Raw genomic sequence first — 17,370 nt, forward strand, 5'->3', positions numbered from 1 at the left:
CAGCATCATTTAAAATAGATTTCTTATAACCCCTTTGTTCAAAGTTTGTCATCATATTACTTAAATTTCTTTCAAAGTCATCAGTTTTGTGGCATATTCTTTTAAGCCTACAAAATTGACTGTATGGGAGACTCTTTTTCAATGGAAGTGGATGCTGAGAGTCAGCTCTAAGTAAAGAATTTCGAGCTGTAGGCTTTTTATATAAGTCCGTATACAGCTGATTACCCTCTCTGATGATCCACAGGTCCAAAAAACTCAAGCGCTGTTGATCATAATCCATAGTAAAAGATATATATGAGGAGCGCGAGTTCAGATAAGCAAAAAATGACTCAAGTCTCAATTTAGTACCTTTGAACAAGCAAAAAATGTCATCCAAATATCTCTTCCATAGACATATGTTTTCTTTGAATTCATTATCGTGATAGATAAAATTTTCCTCAAACAGACCCATGTATAAGTTACAGAAGGATGGTGAAAAAGGGCTACCCATAGGTACTCCGTGTTTTTGGATGTAAAAAGGTTGGCATATACTAAAAACTGACTCTTCATTGGGTGTGGCTTTTAAAGAGCACCCCCTTGTGGTGTATAAAAGAGGAAGAAACCTTGGAGATAGACTTGTGCACTCCTACCTTCCTCCTAATCAAACCACATACCAAACTATACTGACTCCTATTCCTGATGGAAATCGTCGCTGTGGTGGGTGCAGTCAGTGTAACTACACATATCGCTGCAATAGTTTTAAGCACCCTCACACTGGTAAAGAAATAAAGATCAAAGGAATTATATCCTGTAACACCAAGTCCGTGATTTATATGATCACCTGCCCCTGTGGTAAGGCTTATGTGGGTAAAACCAGCAGGGCTTTAAAAACACGGATTGCAGAGCATAGGAGTACAATCAGATGCAAAAACATGAACTATCCTGTGGCGGCTCATTTTGTTAATTTTAACCATCCTATCTCTTCCTTAAGATATATTGGCATCGAACATGTGGAACTGCCCCCTAGAGGTGGTAATCTAGAGATGCTCCTGTCAAAAAGAGAGCACTTCTGGATTCACCATCTTAAAACTTTTACTCCTCATGGACTTAATATCGAGTTTGATCTAAGATGTTTTTTGTAATAGACAAACTATTTCTGTATTTTCTAAAATGTTTTTTATGTAAATTGTTGTTTCTTGTTGTAGAATGGGCTGAACTCACTGGGTGACCTCACTTTGGGACCTCCCATTCATTGAGTGGGTATATGGGCACCTGGGCTGGCAACCATTTTGTGTGCTGTGGTCCAAGACAAGAAAAATATCTGATGAAGGCTTTTTTTTGCCGAAACGTTATTTTGTTAATAAAATAGTATTTGGACATCGGCCAACCGAGTGTGCTATGCATTTTTTCACTCTGATCTGGCTACTCCTTGCATTTGCACCTCTGCAGAAATCTTGGTGTGCGTTTTCTGTTTTCTTTTTACACCACTGTAACCATCTCTACACTTTAACTTGTAATTTCAGACTCTCTGCATTCAAACAGAAAGTAGGAGGGACTGGCAAGCATTTTGACAGCTTTAAGTTCAGTTCTACCATACAGTTGTGACCTGCTCAGTGTTAAAATATGGACTGTTTAGAAACCACATTTTCTCTGTATGTAATGTCCTTTGTTGTGTGTCGTGTCCAGGAGTTGGCGGTACTTGGGCGGCTGCGGCATCCCAGTTTGGTGGGTCTTTTGGGGGCTAGTTGCTGCCCTCAGGTCCTGGTGATGGAACTGGAACTGGCTCTGCGCGGGTCTTTGGACTCATTGTTTGAGCACGAGTCCAGTCTGAGCCACAAACTGCAACACCGCATCAGCCTGCAGGTGGCAGACGGACTCAGGTAACACTGAGTATATTTAAAGTTAAATTAAATGTCCTGTCGCCAATTTTTCCCCATGTGTTTATGCATTAATATATTGTATAAAAATCAAATCAAAATAAAGACTCTCAAAGCTCTGTACAGTCTGCACCTAATTATGAAATGTTTGTGCACTATTAGCATGTTAGTTGTTGTTAGCTTTACTGTGACACCAACACTTCGCTCTAGTCCTTTAGAGCTGTAAAAAGTGCTTATAAACGAACTGTGGAGAATAATAAGGATTCTATGAAAGGGTATGGTAAATGAGGAATAACTTTGGACTACTGCAAATACTTTAAAATTAAATAGCCTGGGACCTATATACTGCTAATTGTATGCGAAATTTACTGACAGAGAAGACATTGGACTTTGTGCCAGTAACCCAGGTCTAACTCAGGCTTCGTAATTACAGAGATATGAACCATAAACCAGGTCAACAAATCTGCAATCTGACAGTTCAACAGCAAATTCTACCATAGTGTTCTGATCTGTCCTCTAGCTCTGTTTAAACTAGAGGGATTCTACAATGTCCTGATGTAGAACTCAACTTATTTGATCTTTTTTTTTTTTTTTTTTTTCATAACAGAAAACCAATCAAAAAATCTCCCACATTAAGTAAAATTGGACTCTTTTGCAGGTACCTTCACTCGTCCATGATCATCTACAGAGACCTAAAGCCCCATAACGTGCTCCTGTTTAACCTGAAGACAGATTCTGAAACTATCGCCAAGATCACAGACTACGGCATCGCACAGTACTGCTGCAGCATGGGCGTGCGCAGTGCAGAGGGAACGCCAGGTGAGGAGACAGACAGGTGACGCATGTACAGGTGAGACACAGACAGACGAGGCAGGTGAGACAGACAGGTGAGACAGGTATGACACAGAGAGGTGAGTCTGGTGCAACACTGAGGGCACACCAGGTAAGTAGAAAGACAGATGAAAAGTACTGTGGCTGAGTGGCTAGTGCTCATGCCACATAGCAAGAACGTTCCAGGCTCAACTCCCAAGTCATCCAGGCTTTTCTGTGTGGAGTTTGCATGTTCTTACTGTGTCTTGATGGGTTTCCTCTGGGCACTATGGTTTCTCTGATCAACCCAAAACATACAGAAAGATCAAATCCTCCAACTCAGGCAGTCCTGACCACTAACTCTGGGTCCCACTGCTCCTGACAGCTTTAACCCAGAGACACTGGGTCAGATGCAGAGGACACATTCGCCTAGGTCAACAATAAAAATGTAAATCTACCATACCTTCCTCTTTTGCTTAATTTAAATTACACTATTTATTCACTTCCCTCACTTATGGTAATAACGATAATGCCCTGCGTTAGCATTATGTAAGATTGGTGAAGTATCTTGCTCAAGGACACAGCACTGAGATGCCGACAGACTACTTGTGTGCCCTGGTTCACTGTATCGTCTATGTCAACATTTATACACAGTGGATCAGAATGTGCATTTAGTCAGTTTCTGTTTTCTACTGTAACAGCCTGATGTGTCTGTGATCGTTTAACTGATTTTTATTCAAATTCCTGCTCCACAGTTTAGAAATATAAATATATTTCAAAACACATCCTTCTGTTTAGGTTTTCGTGCTCCAGAGGTGGCTCGTGGAGGACTCATTTATGACTACAGAGCAGAGACGTCTTCTCTTTTGGGCTACTCATGTTTGACTTGTTCACCTGTGGTGAGAGGATCACCGAAGGAGTCAAGTTCCCCAGCGAGTTCGACGAAGCGGCTGTGCGTGGGAAACTGCCAGGTACACAGAAATAAAATCTCCTTTGGTTTGATAAATAAATAAGTAAATTAATTAATTCAATATTAAAGTGTTTTGTTTTTTTTTAGGTTAAAGGGTCTATATCGTGCAGAATTGACTCTTGTGAGATTTAAGCCATGTTATAATATAGTTCTCAAAAACATACCTTGAGTTGTGTTTTGTTTCACCCCATTTGAATAATGTGTTTGCATGACTCTTTAATATTAGACTAGTTTTCAAGTTAACAGCTACGTTTTATCTTTTGTTCTACAGAGATAGGCAATTCCATATACAATAAATATACAAAAACAGAGTACAAAACACAGCAACTTGGTAAATGGGAAGGGGAGAGTGACTTAACGCAGGGGAGCAAAGGGGATGTTATTAACTCAACATGTTAATACATTTTTTCACTGAATATAGCAAAACAATAAACACGGTGATCTAAATATGTTATGTGTTAGCAGTTAATACGACATAGATGTTTTTAATTTGAATGTATATTCTCTTGTTGCAGACCCAGTGAAGCACTACGGTCTGAGTCCTTGGCCCAGATTCCAGGCTCTGATGAAGGATTGTCTCAGGGAAAACCCCCATGACAGACCCTCCTCTGCACAAGTGAGTCTACAGCATTGAAACTAATCGATACTAAAACTAGTATCAAAACTAAATACTCATTTGAGCAAGTATAAGTATATATAGTACTAATAAGTAAGTTCCAGTCACAGGACTGAACCTTGAATGAACCTTGAATAGTTTAGAATGATCTTGAGCTGTATCAGAACAAGTATAAGACCACATATATACTAGCATATACCCATGGACCAAAATAAAAGAAAGTACTGAAAATCAAAGTCTATTGCCTAAAGAAAAGTGTGTTTTTAAAATTTTTTCATCATCAGAATCAGTATTGCGTATTGCGTCTTCCTTAGTATCAAAATTGAGTTTGACATTTTAGTATTGTGACAGCACTACTCTGCACAGGTGAGGTTTACCTGTCACTAAATCTTTAATTTAATACTTACAATAGTCTAAATGTATTCCTCGAAAGTCACAGCCCTCATTATAATTTAGGTTATTATGATCTGGGTTATGGTTAAAAATATTAGCATATCACTTATTTCAACTTGAGGTCCAAAATGTACACAAAACTGCTACATTACATTTACATTACAATTACATCTATTTCATGCCTATGGAGCTGACTGTCCAGCACATAAAAGTAACCAAACACCAGGGCTCCCATAGCATTGTAGTCTTTGTAAATTTCTATCTTGTTTGGTTTCTTTCAGGTGTTTGATCGTCTGAACTGTGGAGACATGCTGTGTCTGCTGAATGAGCTGGTGCTGCCTTTAAATGCAGATTGTCTGGCCCTCAGCTCTGGTCCTGGTCCAGTCTCTAGACCGGTCTCTAGTTCTAGTCTGGTCTCTAGTCCTCGTTCTGGTCTGGTCTCTGCTCTGGTTGGTGGTTCTACTCCGGTGGCGTGGCTCGGAGGTGGCAGCAGCTCTAAACGTCAGGGAAACATCAGTGCAGTGAATCTGGAGACTGGCAGCGTCCAGACTCAGGTGAGAGTAAGAACAGAAATTGTGTCTTTGACTCTGCGACCTTTTCTACCTTACACTTGTTAGGCGCTAAGATTCACAAGGCTTCACTCATAGTAAACTATCTTTTTAGCCATATCTGCTCCATCAGCCCCTTTGAGCACCAGCACATTTTAATTGCTCTCTCACACACCACGTTCATACCCAGGAGAGATGGGTGAGGTGTCTTTGCCTAAGAACAAAGCCTTAAAGTGTGTGACAAGTTGAAAAATGAGCTCTCTAAACACTGAGCACAAACTTTTCAGCTATTCTACATTAGTCATTATTTGTACTTTGGACACCTTAGTCCTGGTATTTGATTTAGCGTAACTTAAATATTTTATGTGCATAGTAAATACTCCAGTGGTTCGATTTATGATGAGGGTTACAAACAAAACAGCAGCAGAGGGTGTTGTTAAAATGGTGTTGTTGATGTGAAAAAACCTCTCTCCCTCTTCTCTCTTCTCTTTCTCTCTCTCTTTCTCCCTCCTCTCCTCTCTCTCTCTCTTGCTGTCTGTCTGTCTCTTTCACTTCTCCCTTCTCTTTCCCTCATCTCTCCCTCCCCTCTCCATCCTCTCCCTCTCCTCTCCTTCTCTCTCTCTCTCTCTCCCTCTCTCTCTCTTTCTCTCTCTCGCTCTCTATCTGTCTCTTTCACTTCTCCCTTCTCTTTCCCTCATCTCTCCCTCCCCTCTCCATCCTCTCCCTCTCCTCTCCTCTCTCTCTCTCTCTCTCCCTCTCTCTCTCTTTCTCTCTCTCGCTCTCTATCTGTCTCTTTCACTTCTCCCTTCTCTCTCCCTCATTTCTCCCTCCTCTCCCTTTCTCTCTCCATCTCCTCTCACCTCCTTTCCCTCATCTCTTCCTGCCTCTCCCTCTCGCTTCAGGTGGTAGACTCCAGTCCAGTGTTGTGCCTGGCTCTGGTCCCTAACTCACAGGAGGAGGGCTGTGATTGGCTGGTGGGCGGTACTCAGTCCGGGTCCCTGTTTGTTCAGAACACTCAGGACTGGACCCAGAGGCACCATCTGCAGAGCGTGTCCGACGCTGTCACCTCCCTGTACTTCCACCTGCAGCCCAAACGCACGTAAGAAACAGAAAGTCACAGTCACAGAAATGAACCTTTCCTGAATAGCTTTAGAATGATAGTATTATGAACATGTAGAACTTTAATCTGGATTCAGTCATGTCTATTGGTTAGTGAGATGGATGAGATGTGTTTAAATGGCATTCTATGGAACTTAATAAGTAAGATATTTGTGCTCATTTTTGTTTGTTTGTTGTTTTGTTGTTCCAACAAGCATGTCCCAATTTACATTCAAATGCTTGTTATTTTAATATTATATCTGGTGAAGGATCTGCTACATCATTTTTCATCATCAAACCTGTGGATGAAGAACAAAAATCTCATATTAATGTCTTTGCAGGGAGAGGAGGAGTTACTTGCTGGTGGGGACAGCAGATGGAACTCTCACCGTTTATGAAGACTCAGCTCTCCAGGTGAGCATAAGTGATAGTGGGAATAAACCTGGACGAAAATCTCAACTCAAACCTGGACTAGAATCTCTGGACAAAAACATGAACTAAAACCTGCTGCACTAGAACCTGAACAAAACATAGACTAAAATCTGAACTATAACCTGGACAAAACATGGACTGAAACATGGACTCAAACCTGGACTCAAGTCTGGACTCAAACCTCATTTAATTTACACAATAATTATGATTTGACAAATAAAATAAAATCCACAAACTGCCACTTAACTGATGTAAACCTGTGATAAATATTTATTACATGCACTATCCACCAAACCAAGTTAGAAAAATCAATTGTATGCAAGTTTTTAAACAAAAATAATATATTCACAGTGTATAGTAGTAGTAGTAGTAGTCTTGTCTTAGTATTATCGGTATTTTGTAATCTAAATCAGTTTATATTTATAACATGTTTTTTGTTTGTGTCAGGAGGAGAATGGAGAGCCAGTGAAGACCCTGTGCTTGGGCACCATAAACACTCCAGTACTGGGTCTGGGACTGTGCAGTCACTCTGCAGACAGTCGGGGGGCGCTGTGGGGGAGCTGTGGCTCCAGGATCCTCTCGTTTACAGCAGAGTACGATGTGTGTAAAAGTATCGACACCAAACCCAGCCCCGCTCTACAGTGAGTACAAGTCTATGTCTATGCAGTCTATGGTACCAGCTTTGCGTTACAGTAAGTACCAACCCATGTTTATACCGTCTATGGTATCAGGCATACAGTCTGTGGAGTGTGACGTCCATCTAACCTGGCTCACACCAGATTCATATGTGTGACACTCTGACCTTCTACATATTTTCAATGTGGAACAACTCTCGAAAGTGACTGGAAATGACAAACAAACTTTTGTTGCACCCAGTTTAGAGAAAAACAATGAACCATACAACAGGCCCACTCTGAGACGGATTCTTGTGAGTTTGGGAACTCACAAATGTTGTGAGAATCAGTCTTACTGTGCAAGGTTAAGGTCCATGATCTGATCGAAAACCTGTTTTCAATTTCCTCTTTGTTTTGTGAACGACACACCTCACATTAAAAAAGAGTTTTAGACTGAAATGAAATGAAATATAATCCATCTATTATGAAACATTTTGCCATCTTTGCCTTAAATACATCTGTCTCTTTTGTCCCAGGTCTCGTACATTGAGCTCTGAGGCTTGTATCTCGCGGTTGGCTGTGGACAAACTGGTTTATGTGAGTAAAGTTGGAGCATGCTCAGTAGAGGTTTGGGACAGACGCACCGAGAGGATGGTGGACTGCATCGACTGTGCTCAAATGATCAGGTAAATAAAATAGAATACTATCTAATCTCTGAACATATTTGTCAACCTGGTTTATGGTTATATCTCTGTACGTAATGAGATATTAACCACCACATGAAACAAAAACTAGCACAAAGTTTAACATCTTCTCTGTCAGTACAAATAAAATAAAAGTGAAATGATTTTTTCACAATAGCTTCAGAAACTGTTGCCAGTATTTACCTCCGATGATGTGATTTCTTTCTTCTTTGCTGTACAGATGAAACCTTTTTCACTTATTTCAATATTACATATATCCGGATATTTTAAAGTCCTCACCAATTTTCAAAGAGTTCTACAATTAAGTAAACAGACATTGCAACATTCACAGGAAACAAGCAAATTGAGAACTTAAATTGTTATCTGCCTTATTGTTTTGTGCATGACCAAGCACAATAAATAAGAAAAATATATTAAAATGCTGCCTCTCTCTCTCCTCAGGCAGAGCAGCTCTCGGGGCAGACCCTCACAGCAGGACCATCCCACGGACAGCACCCCCGCCTGGGCTCAGGTCAAGTCTCTCCTGGTCCAGTCTTTGGTGTGTGTCTTTGGGTCGGGACCAGAGGAGGTCATATGATCCTCGTGGAGCTCAGTAAGAACCAGGCTCTGCAAGTTCTGGGGCCGCACTGCCAGTCTGTGCGCTGCATCGTCCCATCCAACAGCGGTAAGGAAATACTAAGTTTAGTATCAATTTATCAGAGTGGAATTATGATGGAAAATGTACAAACTAGACATTAATACAAGGGAAAAAGCTTGCGAGTGATTTCAATGCCACTAGATTAAAACCAACCAAAGGTTTACGTGATAACTAGTCATACAGTGAATTTCTAGTAAAGTCAAATGTGTCTTGCTCATAGACAGCATACTATATACACAGACTATAACATACAGACTCTATATATCATGAACATAGTTAACCTGCTCACCACTGGGTTTCTAATATGAAATGATTTTACAAAAAACATTTAAATTAATAAAACATTAATTTAAATTAAAATTTTCAGATTTACTAAACTGGAAAAATGTGGTTCTGGTTTTGGGTCGAAAACTTCCTCAGGACAAAACTCAGTTCGGTGAGTATATTTAACGCTTATTTTTACTTTTTATTTGACTCAATCACAGCTGTCTTTGGGCATGATAAAGAAAACTGCACATGTTTTGAAAAGTTTTATCATTTTCTGACTAAAAACCTGCAAATGTGTGTGTCAGAGGAGGAGTCCGTGCTGTCCATGTGGAACAGTGCTTTGGCCACAGAAGTGAGAGATCTGAGCCGTGTGTGTGAGAAGAGAGACAAGATGGCTGCCCGCATGAGGGACCAGCTTCTGCACTGAAATATTCAGGTAAACTAATAAACGTTGATTTAGTAATCAGTAGATGTACCAAAAATCACCTCTAGAGGAAAACCAGAGGACTCTTTTTCCTTTGGCCTGTAGAGGGCAGCATTTACTTCAACACATTTTCTAGTTTAATTATAATACAAAATGCTGAGATTTTTATAGTTTTGAACTCTTTATGCGTTTTGTAAAGTATAAATGTGTAAAAAAAACTGTTTTGTAATTTATAAAAAGCTTTGAACACGTGTACGAAATTTGATATAATAATGGCTATTCATTTTGTATTTCTGAGAATATCACAGCATTCTATAGGCCAATAATATTTAACACACACAGCTAAAATGAATATTGTTAAATGAATTTGAATTGTATTTTGATAATTTGTAGTTTTTTTAAATATATACATATATATATTATTTTTCTTTCTATCTTTCTTATCCGTCTTGTGTTTATTCAGGTACAGGTGTTTTAATTGCCCTTAAAATGAAAAGAAAATGCATGCCTTCTTACTGTCTGCTGTGTCACCCCTCTCCATAGATCTGACCTGTAACTCGCTGTAGCTGTGTCAATGCTTGTCTCCAAGGAGATATTTAGAATTTAGATTTTTGATTACCACAATTTAGATTTTTGATTACCACAAATTAAAACCTCTACTTGTGTTTTATGTTTTTTTTCCAGAAAGCACTTAAAAAAGGGATCTGCCCAAAGTGGATCGAAGCACAAAACCTTACCTCATATCCTCAACAAAACCAACATATTAAGACTTTTATACAGTTTAGACATTTATAAAGGGAAAACATGACTCTGTATTTTCAAAACCTCTTATTTTGTAAATGACTTTTGTGAAACTTGAGCACTCCAGTTTTTATGCTACAAAATATGCTACAAAGTTATTTTGTTTTTAGAGTTTTGAACTTTTGTTGCTTTTTGTAAATGTAATAAAATATTGACTGTTTTGTTATTAAACAACTAATTTAAGAAGGTTTGAACCTGTGTAGAGATTTTATATAATAATGGCAAGTCATTGTTTTGGTTGGGTCATTTATATATTTGACAGAGACGACTAAATCAAGACTGCAGGACATCTAAAACAAGGTATCCACAAACCACACAGAAAATCTTGTTGAGGACCAGAATTTGATCTTTAATTTGAGAAAAGAAAAAGGCGACACTGCGTTTAAAAGCCATTTGAAGAAAAAAAAAATAAAAAAAAAAATTTACAGACAGACTTGAGCATGTTAGTACAAAACAAGAAAAGCTATTCAAATGAAAATTATTTCCCCAAATCTTAAAAACACCAGTGATTTTATGTTACATTTACACAACACTTTAAAATAAGCAGCCTTCATTTTCCCCACACACTTAGAATGATTTGGTCCTAAACCAGGGCTAAATAAGGTCTACACCAAATCTAAACCAGGACTGAACCAGGTCTAAACTAGATCTGAACCTGGACTAAATCTGGTCTAAACCCGGTTTGAACCAGATCTGAACCAGGACTAAACCAGGACTAAACTAGGTCTAAACCAGGACTAAACCAGGCTTAAACCAGGACTAAACTGGGTCTAAACCAGATCAGATCTAAACCAGGTCTGAAACAGGTCTAAACCATACAGAAATCTTTAAATAAACCTTCATTTTCCCCACACACTTAGAATGACTTAGGCACATTGTTTCAAATAGGGGCTTGCAGAGTTAACCACCTGGACAACATTCGAAGAAACACAAAATGATACAATAGAAGTGAAAGGGGTTAAACACTTGAATTTACAATTTTGATTTGAGCAATTCCGATTATTTTTTTTATTTTTTATTGTTATTATTATTATTTATTTTTATTATTATTATTATTTTTTTTTTTTTTTTCAGCTAAAAAGTTGCATACTGTGGCTTTAACTTGTTTCAACAGATTTCCTCCTCTTATTTTAAACCAATTTTTCTTTCAGCACTGGTCAGAATTAAAAACAATTATGTGAAAGGTTACATGTGTCAAAATGACTCAAATCAAGATTGAAACTAAATTCATGTCATGCTAACCATCAGGTTTATGTGTGCGTGTGTCTGTTTACTGCATAAGTCACATTAAAGGTGCTCTGTGTTACAGATTCAAGTATCGCTCATGAAAACAGTAGACTTCATCAGGATTTGCTTTTTCTGTTTGGGAAAAATGTGAAATACTGTGAGATATTTAACAGTACACAAATCGGACATAATATTTCTAATACATAGTCCGAAACCAGGTACAGGATTACACCAGGACTAAATCAGAACTAAGAACACACCTTGGCAGAACTAAACCAGGTTTCACCAGGGTCTAAACCAGGACTCAACCTGATTTCACTCAGCCTGGACTGAACCAAGTCTAAACCAAGTTTACTCTCGGACTAAACCAGGTCTCACTCAAAACTAGGAATACAACATGTGTAGCTAGCTCAGGAGAAAAACAAGTCTAGTAGAACTAAACCTGATTTAAACAAGGACTAAACCAAGACTAAACCAGGTTAGAGCCTGACCATAGGCTGCTGTCTGTCCTCCTAATGTTATGGCTGATTTGTGTTTACTGAAATATCAGAGTTATTGTTTTTTTTGTGTTTTTTTTTTTTTTTTATCATTAGAATCTTTAAAATAAGAAAAAAGCAGTGCACATTTTCAAGTATCAAACGTCCAGGAGACTTGTTTATACTGCTTCACTGAGGCCAGATCAGTGTTGGGAAGAATACCTCCAAAATGTATTTCATTACAGAATACTCAATACCAGCTTTAAAATGTACAATGTCCAATCAGAATACAGAGTAAAAAAATGCAACCTGGGTTTAAAACAAAGGTTGATAGTACTTAGTAACATTTACAACAGTAACATTTTTTAAGAACGCTGCATACTTTTACTCTTACTCGAGTAATATATTGTACAGTGTAATAGTACTCTAACTTGAGTTATATATTGTACAGTGTAACAGTACTCTTGAGTACATTTGAGTAAAAGTTGTGGTTGCTCTTCCCACTGTGAGGAAGACTAAAGTAAGAAAAGCTTTATGTGACAATAAGAAATGATTTGAACATTTGTGATTCTTGCACCGCTCCTTCAGATGTAATGTACAGCTGTTTGTCTCTTTTTTTTCCTCACTAATACTGTGCCATCTGAAGCTTAAAGATACACTATGTAACATTTTGTAATTGCATACATGCTAGATAAATAACAAACTTTAGAACATTCCAGGCAAAGCATTAACATCTCCATGGTAACAAGCAGATGGCTGAACCTCCATTAGAAAAGTTACATAGTGTATATTTAACTTGCATCAAATAACTGATTTTAGGAAAGTAATTGTGTTTTGAATAACACCTAAATGAAAGTGGAAGTATTCTGAATATGTATTTTTGGTACATGGTTTTTACTTCCCAACACTGTGACCAGAAGAATGAACTGTAATCAGAGGAGCCGTACCGCCACGGCCAATCACAGGAGCCGAACCGTAACAGCCAATCAGAGGAGCCAAACGGTAACAGCCAATCAGAGGAGCCGCTACAAAAATACCATTTTCAGCAGGACTTGAACTCAGTACCACCCAAAGTCACCTCTAGACCTTTAAACTTTACAATTTATCGTAAATTATTCTCATAAGAAATGTTTTCGGACAAACTTTGGTACACAATTGGAAATTTCAAATTACAACTAAAAAAAAAACAGAACATTTTAAATAGCAATGTTAATGTTACAGGTTTCTTGGTGTACAACTAGAACTCTACAACATGACCAAATGTGTCCTATTATTGAAATGCCGGGGGCGCTATGCTTGAATAGAATCTTCTACACCAATTGGTTATCAACATGATTTAACTTTCATTTTCAAAACTTTTAAAATTTTAATTTCAAAACAAAAATTATACTAGATTTTACCAGGGGCCAAACTATTTAAGTGCATATTTTTGTGGTTTCAATGTGGTGTCATATTAGTATCACCAAAACAGATTGTCTTTCTGTGCACACAAAAATGTATGCTGTCATTTTCAATTTGATTTTGTCAATCTTTCTATAAGAAGTTAGTGCAATAATCAAATCACAATTGAGTTAACATGTGGTTCTAAAGAATATATACACACTACCAGTCAAAAGTTTGGACAAAGAAAAAAAAAAGTTAAATAACTCAACTAAATAGTTTTTAAATTTTATATTCAATATCCAAAAAGCAGCCACCCTTTGCTTTGTCAACAGTATTGCAAACCCTTGGCCTTCTCTTAAAGAGCTTCTTGGGTAAGTCTCCTGAAATGGTTTTCACTTCTGTGTCTTATCAGGGTCAAGAAATGCAAAGCAGGGTTCAAAGCAAAGGGTGGATAAAAACATTTTAAGTTTTGAGGTATTGTGAGGTTCATATTGTTTATGTTTTGTTTACTACATTACATATGTGTGATTCTTAGTACTGAGGCCTTCAGTGAGCATTTACAGTGCAAATAATCATGGAAATAAAGAAGAAAAAATTAAGAAGTGTGTCCAAACTTTTAACTGGTGGTGTATAGCAAATGAACTCTAGCATTGCTTTGCTAAATACATTTTTCAGTCATTTTGATGTAACAAAGGAAGGAAGATCTTGGAGTACATTTAACTAACAATACATTTTGATTGGCCAAACATTTGGCTTCATGATTTCAAATTTGAAATGTACACTTATTTTAAGTTTGCTCGCTTCTTTTGACCATTCCATAAGTTGATCTACTTTTTTCAGTGCTCACATTAGTTGGAGATAGAGCTGGAAGTATGTTTTGGTAGAGGCTCAGGAGATCATCTAATAACCAGAGAGTTGCAGGTTCAAATCCCTGTTTCCCCCATTTCACCTTCATTGCCTTTAAGACTTGGACATTAAACTCGTAAAAGAAAAATCAGATCATGTTTAGTGCCAGTTTGATGGACTAAAGCAAAACTACTATGTCTCACAGTCCATTGGTCCATTTTCCGAAGCTACCGTAACTTTTTATTGCTAACTGGAGCTAGCCGCAGATGTAGAGGTGATTTTGGGTTTTTAAGACATTTTGACATTTTATAATTTCATTTCTTACATTATCTCAGTTTAAACTTAAAAAACGCCTTAAGTTCCACGTCGACGAAGCAGGATATCTACAGACACTTTACAAACGCTGAAATTTGTACACAATTTTGCCTTTTTTTAAATTTATTTTCGTTTTTACGTCTACAAGTCTGACTCGGGCATGTCGGGCATCTCCGCCATCAGGTAACCGATGCCGTAGCGTCCGTTGGGAGCTGTGTCGACCACCGGGGGCGCTGCTGTTCCGTTAGCATTGTTAGCGTTAGCGGCGTGTTTGCGGTAGATTCCGGGCATGGGGGACGGCTCCTGGCTGGGACTTTTGCCATGGATGAGGCTAGCGTCATCCGCGTCTTCGGTCTGTGGTGTCTCCGCGATCATCCGTCCTTTTTTGTAGGATACGGATGACAACCCGCCAGGACTGTCGTCGATGATGTTACAGAAGCGGAGTCCGAACACCACAGGAACGGGAAGGATCGCCATGACGACCAGAGAGATGCACACTATGATGCCCCACACGGGAAAACCCAACTTCTGTTCCGCCGCCTAAAGAGAGAAAGGGTGGGGGAGAGAAAGAGAGTAAGAATAGAGGGAAATTTATTTATTTTTAAGAAAAATAAATAAATTTGTTACACATGTAGATCATTATTATTTATATTATGTTTATTGGAATTGGCCATATTGATTCAGAAATGACTTAATTTGGGTTTGGATTCATTAATAGTGCTCCCAATCAACTAAAAAGCACTTAATTTAATGCATACCTAAACTTGAAACGTGTGTATGTTATATATATATATATATATATATATATATATATATATATATATATATATATATATAATAATTTAAAATAAAAACAAAAAAAAAAAAAAAAAACAATAAGAGCCTAAAATTTTGTCAATTTTCTGGAGAAATTATTTATGACTCCCTCCCCTTCTCCTGCCTCTCCCTTGTCTCCCCCCATCTTTGCCCCTCTTTCCCCTGCTCCTGTCGCTGCTCCTGCCTCACCTATCGCCCCTCTCTGCCCCTCTCTCTGCCCCTCTCTCACCTGCTCCTGGTTCCAGGCACTGTAGCTGGGAGGAGTCATGACCAATTGGATGAAGCTGGATCCAAGCAGAAGCAGGAGCAGGATCGGAGTGATGAACTTCCACATGTAATAGTAGAACCTAAACGGAGAGAATCCCAACATGTCCCGAAGGTCTTCAAAAAACCTAAACACAAAAGCACACAAAAATATTAGATCTACAGGTCCTCGAAAAACCTAAACACAAAAACTAAATAACACATGATATTAAATCTTCAGGTCCTTAGAGAGCCTGTACAAAAACAATATTAGAGTGGGGACTAAACACCTAAACTCCACCTACAGGTACATTTCAAATAGAGTTGAGAGAGATGGACTAAAGGGGAGTGTGAGGGGGAGAAGGGGAGAGGAGGGGCAAGGTAAGAAGGTATATAAGGAATAGTGTGATTGGTTAAATACTTTAAACTCCATCCCTGCAGCCAGGTAATCTTGTTATCAGAAACACCAGGCTGATGTCATGTAGTACTTGAAATTGCAGAGGCCACTGAAGGCAGCACAAATTTAGATTTAGTTGTTTTTTAGCAGACAGCTGCAAATTTAACTAGTTTAAACAAAAACTGACAAAAACTAGGAACAGTAGATGCTACTGAAGTGTGTCTCACTTGTCGATGCCATAGACCCAAGCCACAGCTACATTCTCCAGGATCACCACGATGAGCAGGGGCAGAGTGGCAGAGTAGTCGTCAAACATGGCCACAAAGTAGTTCCCTGATCTCTGAACAAACATAAGTCCGATGGAAAAGGCTAGGACACAGCAACCCACTGTAGAGACAGAGAAGAAATTTTTAACAACATATATACTAGTATGAGAGAGAGAGAGAGAGAGAGAGGAAAACAGAGAGCGGGAGAGTGAAAGATCAATAAATGTAGTCCAACGTCTAGTCCCAGTTTAGTCCTAGTTCAGTCCCAACTCAGTCCTGGTTCAGTCCCGGTTTAGTTCTTGTTCAGTCCTGGTTCAGACCCAGTTCAGTACCTGTGAGCAGCTCCTTCCGGACTTTGAAGGTGTCGATGAGCGGAGTGAGAATTCCCTCAATGGTTCCGAACATGCTTCCGAGCCCCAGGTTCACCAGCATCAGGAAAAACATGACGGACCAAAACGGAGAGGCCGGGAAGTGTGTCATGGCCTCTGTGAAGGCAATAAAGGCCAGACCTGTGCCCTGAACAGTCTGAGGAGAGAAGAGAGGGAGGAGAGAGGAGACGGGAGAGAAGAGGAGAGAGAAGAAGTGAGAGAAAAGGGTTAAACAGAGGAGAGAGAGCGAGGCATTCTGACTACACTGCTGTCTGGCAGGGGGCGGGCACTTAGCAATGCTGTCAATCAAACATGTTGCTAACACTAGAGGGACTCTGGGAAAGAGGGCACCTGATTTGTCTGTTATTGACATAAACTGTATAAAAAAGTGAACTAAACGAGTGTTTTCTGACAAACAAAATAGCAAGAAAAAAAACCCATCAGGATCATGTAGAGCGGATTAATACAAACATTTTAAGACAAAAATGCTGAGGCTCACAGCAGCAGTTACAGAGAGAGGGGCAGCAGTATTCCAAAGTAAGTCAATGGAAACCAGGGTCAGAAGGAGCCTGAAAAGCCCACATTCGAACTTCCTGTTTGGAAAACGGCAGCTAGTGAGTTAGCTATGCCCATTCATATACAGTCTATGGTTCTTAAGGTCTTGATTTAGGTAGAAAATAGTGAAATGAAAACCACAGAGAGAGAAGGGGAATGTTTTTTTCTACAGAAAGTGAATTGGAGCTAATGGATGGAGCCAAAATGCTCCCATGCTCACTTTCTATTTTTTCTTGATGTATGTGTGTGTATATTTGTGTGTGTATATTAGTTGTACCTGATTGAGCTCCTTCTCGATGCTGCAGGTC

At 38.9% G+C, this 17,370-nt stretch overlaps 2 protein-coding genes across 2 annotated transcripts; one reads left to right on the plus strand and one right to left on the minus strand.

Moving 5' to 3' along the window:
- The first annotated feature begins 3,501 nt into the window (after positions 1–3,501).
- On the plus strand, positions 3,502–8,618 carry LOC129408758 (leucine-rich repeat serine/threonine-protein kinase 2-like). The gene is made up of 8 exons (XM_055153121.1): positions 3,502–3,637; positions 4,152–4,252; positions 4,927–5,199; positions 6,096–6,292; positions 6,633–6,705; positions 7,171–7,364; positions 7,874–8,023; positions 8,483–8,618. Exons 1-8 carry the CDS (start codon positions 3,544–3,546, stop codon positions 8,616–8,618), a joined length of 1,218 nt encoding a protein of 405 aa, XP_055009096.1. The 5' UTR covers positions 3,502–3,543.
- A 2,895-nt stretch (positions 8,619–11,513) lies between these two features.
- LOC129408589 (sodium-dependent neutral amino acid transporter B(0)AT2-like) lies at positions 11,514–17,364 on the minus strand. Its single transcript, XM_055152502.1, has 5 exons — positions 17,340–17,364; positions 16,472–16,664; positions 16,101–16,260; positions 15,463–15,625; positions 11,514–14,957 (listed from the first exon to the last, which is right to left on the minus strand). Exons 2-5 carry the CDS (start codon positions 16,617–16,619, stop codon positions 14,559–14,561), a joined length of 870 nt encoding a protein of 289 aa, XP_055008477.1. The 5' UTR covers positions 16,620–16,664; positions 17,340–17,364; the 3' UTR covers positions 11,514–14,558.
- Positions 17,365–17,370: the final 6 nt, after the last annotated feature.

This window comes from Boleophthalmus pectinirostris, unplaced genomic scaffold (genome assembly GCF_026225935.1).
Source record: "Boleophthalmus pectinirostris isolate CB_2022bp ecotype Guang Dong unplaced genomic scaffold, ASM2622593v1 HiC_scaffold_17, whole genome shotgun sequence".
Taxonomy (NCBI): domain Eukaryota; kingdom Metazoa; phylum Chordata; class Actinopteri; order Gobiiformes; family Gobiidae; genus Boleophthalmus; species Boleophthalmus pectinirostris.

Bases quoted from the DNA above. Each gene is read 5' to 3' on its own strand.
- LOC129408758 (XM_055153121.1), top strand. From the start codon at position 3,544: ATGTTTGACTTGTTCACCTGTGGTGAGAGGATCACCGAAGGAGTCAAG. The intron at 4,253-4,926 runs GTGAGTCTACAG...GGTTTCTTTCAG, and splicing joins ACAGACCCTCCTCTGCACAA to GTGTTTGATCGTCTGAACTG. The intron at 8,024-8,482 runs GTAAATAAAATA...CTCTCTCCTCAG, and splicing joins GACTGTGCTCAAATGATCAG to GCAGAGCAGCTCTCGGGGCA.
- LOC129408589 (XM_055152502.1), bottom strand. From the start codon at position 16,619: ATGACACACTTCCCGGCCTCTCCGTTTTGGTCCGTCATGTTTTTCCTG. The intron at 15,626-16,100 runs GTGAGACACACT...TTTTGTGTTTAG, and splicing joins TGGGTCTATGGCATCGACAA to GTTTTTTGAAGACCTTCGGG. The intron at 14,958-15,462 runs GTGAGAGAGGGG...TTCTCTCTTTAG, and splicing joins GTGCCTGGAACCAGGAGCAG to GCGGCGGAACAGAAGTTGGG.